General features: G+C 45.0%; 1 protein-coding gene across 2 annotated transcripts in view; it reads right to left on the minus strand.

Annotated features, from left to right (window-relative positions):
• CCNE2 (cyclin E2) overlaps positions 1 to 4993 on the minus strand; it is an 18673-nt gene extending 13680 nt beyond the window's left edge. The window contains exons 1-4 of one of the 2 annotated variants that reach the window (XM_019550688.1): positions 4910 to 4993; positions 4688 to 4805; positions 4427 to 4483; positions 2539 to 2690 (exon numbers count right to left, since the gene is read on the minus strand). In XM_019550688.1, coding sequence (XP_019406233.1) covers positions 2539 to 2690; positions 4427 to 4483; positions 4688 to 4805; positions 4910 to 4923 — 341 coding nt within the window. In that variant the 5' untranslated portion in view covers positions 4924 to 4993. Of the gene's footprint in view, positions 1 to 2538; positions 2691 to 4426; positions 4487 to 4687; positions 4806 to 4909 lie in introns of both variants that reach the window. The other variant, XM_019550681.1, reaches the window with a different exon arrangement.
• Between the last annotated feature and the right edge of the window lie 967 nt (positions 4994 to 5960).

Below are 5960 nucleotides of genomic sequence, written 5' to 3' on the forward strand. Positions count from 1 at the left end.
TCCAAGTCACTGATGAAGATGTTGAACAGTGCGGGCCCAAGGATGGAGCCCTGCAGAACCCCCCCGCCCACATTCCTCCAGGTCAAAAATGACCCGTTCACCACCACTCTGGGGGTGGCCCTCCTGCCAGTTGGCAGCCCAATTGACTGTGTCGGTGTCGATACCACAGCCCCACAGTTTCTTAATGAGAACAGGGTGAGAGACAGTGTCAAAGGCCTTCCGAAAGTCCAGAAAGACTATGTCTACTGTTACCCCTGCACCTAAGGATTTGGCGACCTGGTTGTAGAAGGCCACTAGGTTGGTCTGACAGGACCTGCCTCCAATGAACCCGTGTTTGTTGCCCCCAAGCATAATCTCCCTTGCTGGCCCCTCGTGGACACGTGCCAGAATAACTCTCTCAAAAAAGCTTACCCAGGATCAAGGTAAGACTAACTGGCCTATAGTTCCCCAGGTCCTCCGTCCTCCCTTTTTTGAAGATGGGAACCACATTGGCCCTCTTCCAGTCCTCTGGCACCACACCAGAGCACCATGAGTGCTTATAAAGCAGTGCCGGAGTCCCGCAATGACTTCAGCTAATTCCCTCAGCACTCTGGGGTGGGGACCGTCTGCACCAGCTGATTTAAATATATCCAGTCCCTCCAGAAGTTCCCTGACTAAATCCTCCCTGACCCATGGCCTAGATGTGCCTCCTCAGGGGCTGATCTGGTCCCTGCTCAGGAAATGGAGGCAAAGAAGTCATTAAATAGGTTAGTTTTGTCATCTGGTGTGATGACCAAATTTCATAGCATGCCTTCCTGGGGCCCCATGTTACCCCATACCTTCTTTTTGCCCCCCATGTATTTAAAAAAGGACTTCTTATTGTCCTTGATCTGGGAAGCTACCCCAGTTACATCTTTGCCTTGGCCTTCCTGACTGCCCCCCTGCATCCCCGAGCAACCACAGTATAACTCTCCCTGGTGTTGGCCCCTCCCTTCCATTGGGTATGCAACTCCCTTTTAGCTAGAAGACATTCCTGGGTGCTTTTGGTGAACCATGGGGGCTTTTGTGCCCTCCTGCTCCCTTTGATCCATGTTGGGATTACCTCCCTTTGGGGTTGGAGGATCGGCTCCTTAAGGAGCGACCGCTCTTCTTGGACACCGGGCTCCCCTCCCCTCTAGAGCCTCAGTGCTTCCAACTATTCTCCTTAGCTCATTAAAGTCTGCCCTCCTGAAAACAAGGGCTGCTTTTAAGAAAAAGGAAAATTAAGTAGGTGGCAAAAAATATTTTGGGTAAGAAATATTCTGAGCAGTGTAATACAGGCACACTGTTCAGTTGCTTAAAAAAAAAAAAAAAAGTCACAGAAAGATGCATTCAATAAATATCTTATTTTTAGAATTAAAAAAAAAAAAAAAAAGTAAGTAAGTATGGGTGGAAGGGGCCTCAGAAGGTTATTTAGTCCAAGCCCACGATTAAAGCAGGATCATACTTATCTAAACTATCCTAGACAGGGTTTTCAAGAACAATTTGAAGAAAAAAAAAACAACAACTTTGAAACAAACATTCCCAACATGAATATCAGACAGTAGCTGAAGCATCAAAAACACCCTTTTATTTGTTACAGGTGAAGCAGAGGGATGAGGGTACTCTCAGTGTCCTGTCACTGTAAGGACAGGAAGTAATTGATTATAATACATTCAAGCAATCCAAGGATGGCTAACAATCTTAATTTACCCAAGTTCAGGGTTTGAAAAACACTTAAGAATTAAGTAGTGTTAGAGTGATATTGCAGCCATGCTGATCCAAGGAAATGCGAGAGGAAAGGATTTTTGTGGGTGACCTCTACTGGATAACTGCATATTGGGATAGACTTACAGAAGTTTGTGCAATGCAGTCCTTAAAAAAGAAAAAAGAGCAGCACTGAATTTGAAAGCGTCTCCTCCCCAGCCATACGTTGGTCCAATATAAGATAACCACCCAAAATCCTTCTCTCAGGAAGTAGAGAGTTTTTCCACCAGAGAATGCAGCCATCTAAACCACCAATTTCATTTAACTTATTAGGGTTTTATATAGCTTGTCACAGGATCACTAAGAAAGCCCCTCAGCCATTGATCACATCTTAATTGATGTCTTCGGTTTCAGCGTCTATGCCAAACAGTAGTAGAGTAAGAGCAACAGGACTAGTCAGTTTCACTGCAACATGGAAAATTCAAAGTAGCAGCAGCCAAATCACGTTCAGTTTCACAAATGAGAATCTATTGCACTCAAGTTTTTCTAGATGGATAGTTCTAGTAGTGCACTCACTTATTTGCTATATTAAAAGCGTGCAAGTTACCAGATGAATCTTACCATTAACCTTAAGTGGTCTTTGGTATTAAGCCACAAGAGAATGGCTCTTATTAGGAACACTGATGTTAAGAAAAAAAAATTTAAAAATCCAGTGTCTGTTTTAAGGGTCACATGAAGAACAGGAGGTTTAACCCAATACTGTGCAACATTATAATAGGTTTCACAATGTTGATTTACCCCCAATTCATAAGCAGTAATACATAAATAACTTACTTAAGTTCAGGCAGAGGGGATGGATTTATGAAGAGGTTTCTGAACCTATATTTTTTGAATCTGGAGAAGTCAGTGGTTACTGTATCTTTGTGAGGCGTTTCAATAATTATGCAGGGGGAGATGCCTCCAGTTATCGTGGGCGACCAACAGCTCTGAAAAATAAGAGACCTTTTAGGTGCTGACTTCAAATGCCTAGCTTGCTTCCAAGACAAGATGCAGGAGTAGCAGAGATTATATTTTTATTCAATAATTTTCTATTAGTCCTATTGCATGATAACCAGTTTATCCTTCAGCATCCTTCTACACACTAGAATGTAAAAGCACAAGACAAGTTTACTGAATCTTCAGAACTAAAAGCTGATTAATTCAAGTGTTCCAGGACACTGGATTAACTTGTTGAAAGATTAAAAACAAAAATAGTGACTTCCTAATCAAGATGGAGACAGGATATGTGCAATTCTAATAAATCAAAAGCAAGCTGGCTTTGGAGAGGGAATAATTTGTTACACGTGGTACATGAATCAACTACTCCATTGACTGAATCAGTTTAAAACTGTAATATTCACAACAGTTGCATTAATAAAGTTGTAATGGATACCATGGCCTGCTAATCCTCCTCCCAGATGAACGATAGATAGGAGGAAAGAAAAAAAAAAGGAAAAGAGCCAGCTACCCCATTTCCTATTATCCTCTGGCTAGGGAACATGGAAGGGAAAAATAACTAGTGCCAAGTTCCAAGGCCATATATCCACTGGGAACAGCAATTATAGACCAACTCCTCAGCCTGCCAAGCAAGGCCCAAGTATGGGATGAAAAACAGCAATAACTCCAAAGGAGGGGGAACAAAATAATTCATGCAGAAAACCTTGAGGTGAACTGAGATTCATGTCTTAATTGTTTAAGTAAAACTTGCCAGTGATTATTTCCTTCTTGTGTAAAGACATTTTTCAAGTGTATGGAACACACTCAAAATGTTTCAGTAAAACATATCCCTTAAAAATGAGGGACATAATTGTGGTTACTCTGTCAGCGAGCAACTTGATATCTAACAAAATTAGATGCATTCTCCCCAACTCCATCCCACAAACATGCATCAAGCTCCACTGACCCACCCTAGGAAAGTTTATTCTGCAAAATAGTGTCTGGGGTCTGTCTATGCGTACATCCTTCACATACAATAGCCTGTTAAAGTTATTTCCTTTGGCTACAACTTCCATATTTAGTAGCACCTACTATCCCAGGGTCTCAGGACATTGCACTACCATCAGACAGTTTAGCTTCACAGCACTCCTTTAAGTTCAGCGTTACTCTCTTTGCTTTCATCAGACAGATTCTGACTTTCCCAAGATCGTAGTCAGACCTTGTCTACATGAAGAGGCTTGTACTAGTTTAACAGGAGAGCTGCATTTTAATCCACTTGAAATTAAACTGCTCCACATCTTATTTGGTTTTTATTTCAGGTTAAACTGATGCTTAACCAGACTGCAGCAAAAACAAACTTCATTTAAAATAGAAACAGCTCTTATCTGCCTAACAAAATGGATTCACCCTTTATGAGAAATCAGTGCAACTTTCTTGTTTAGATCAGGCCTTAGGACTTTGGTGTTCCAGAAAAAACTCATTGTGTAGATTTAGAGTCTAGACATTACCTTTTAAATTCAAACCTTAAATTTATTTTGGAATAGATTTAATGTGCAGATAAAAACATCCGTGGTAAAGTTCAGAATAAAACCCAGGAGCCTTGTGCTTTAACCACTGTGCTCTTCACTGCTAAATGGCAGAATCTTCCTCCAACCCAACAACCATTTACATTAGCCTTTTTGTGGGCGGGGTGGTTGCTGACTCCCACACCTAGCTCCAGTCTATTTTGTATGTAGGAATGCCTTACCTTAATTTCATATTGATGCTTCTTAGTGACTTTTTCATCTTCTTTTTTCTGAAGATCCTGCTGAGAAGAGAATAGTCAGTTGATTAGCACCCAGCCATTACAGCTTCATATACAGTAAGGGACACAGTTTTCCCACCATTCTTGAAATGCTTCCTAACTCCATCTTCTACTAGATGAAGTAAAAGCTCTTCCTCCCTGCCATCGTCCACACAAGGCAATCATGCTCATTTCCAGGGACTAAAAATGAATCCACCTGCTCACCTCTGCCACTTTCCGTTTCTTGGTCTGGAGAGACTCTGGTGCCTGCAGCTCTTGAGGAAACTCTTCCCGACACGGTGGTGGCGGCTGCTGCTGCTGCTGTTTGGCTTGTAGGCGGCTACTGTAGGGGGAAAGAAGAGATACAGAAGACATGGATTGCAGCAAGAGAACTGCTGCTGGGAAACAAACCCAATTAATTTGGTTACTATAAAATGACAAAGTTACCTGCGTCTTGACATCTTTGGATTGTGGATTCCCTGCCTGGAATGAGGAAAAGACCTTTACTTCATAGGCACAAAAGAAACAGTAGGACAAACCAGAATGCCAGACTCAAGGTCTAACCAGCGAGATGTCTATGTTTCCCCATCCTCCACACTGCCTTCCCCACCATGATGCATTAGAGGATGAATATTTTACTAGAGAACACATGCTCAAGTCCACACAGGCAGCTCCTATCATTCCATGGCCATATAAGTCATATAAAGCAGCCAGAAACCTCAGTGCTCAGTGAGGGTCGTGCATGGAGCACCTTGTCAGTGTCGTAGCAAGGCAAGGGTGAGTGAGGCTACCACCCCAGGTGCTGAAGTGAAGGGGCACCCATAGGCACTGCCCAGCTAGGGTGGAGTGCAGGACAGAGCTGTGAGCAGCTCATTTTCAGGGGGATGCGGTAATGGGGGAAAAAAAAGAGACAGCTCCTACTGCTGCGTGCACTCTTGGGTAAGCATGGGATGGAGTTGGGGGGGCCCAGATTTGTGCATGAGGAGGGTAGACTGCCTGCTGCAGGCTCTGGCTCGTCGGGGCTGATTCATCCCCAGCCAGGCGAGTGGAAAAGTACTAGCCGAGAAGGGAGGGGAGGGGGGGGGGGGGGGGAAGAGAAGAGGGGGCACATGCCTCTTGGATCTGTGCACCTGCATGGGCAAGCTGCCAAACTGTGTTGCCACAGTACTGCACCCCCACCACCCAACACGACTTCCACTCAATGAGATGCCTGGTGCCAGCACGGTTGGCCCTGGCACTGCTGAGGTGCTGCCCGCACAAGCTCAGGACCTGGCCCAGGTCTCCAGAGGAGCAGCGAGTGCTAGGGGGACACCGACCGGGAACGTGACTGGGGAGGAGGCATGTGTAGAGCAGAGCGCTGCAGAGACATGGGGGAGGGGGGACTCCCTGTGCCCGGATCACCGGTGCAGGCAGCATTTGCCCCCGTTTCTACGCGGGCTGGCCCAGCCGGCACCCCGGCGATGCAGGTCCCCGCCCCGGCCGGCCCCGCGCTCTGCGC

The sequence above is a fragment of the Crocodylus porosus genome, unplaced genomic scaffold (assembly GCF_001723895.1).
Source record: "Crocodylus porosus isolate Cpor-Errol unplaced genomic scaffold, CroPor_comp1, whole genome shotgun sequence".
In the NCBI taxonomy this organism is placed as follows: domain Eukaryota; kingdom Metazoa; phylum Chordata; order Crocodylia; family Crocodylidae; genus Crocodylus; species Crocodylus porosus.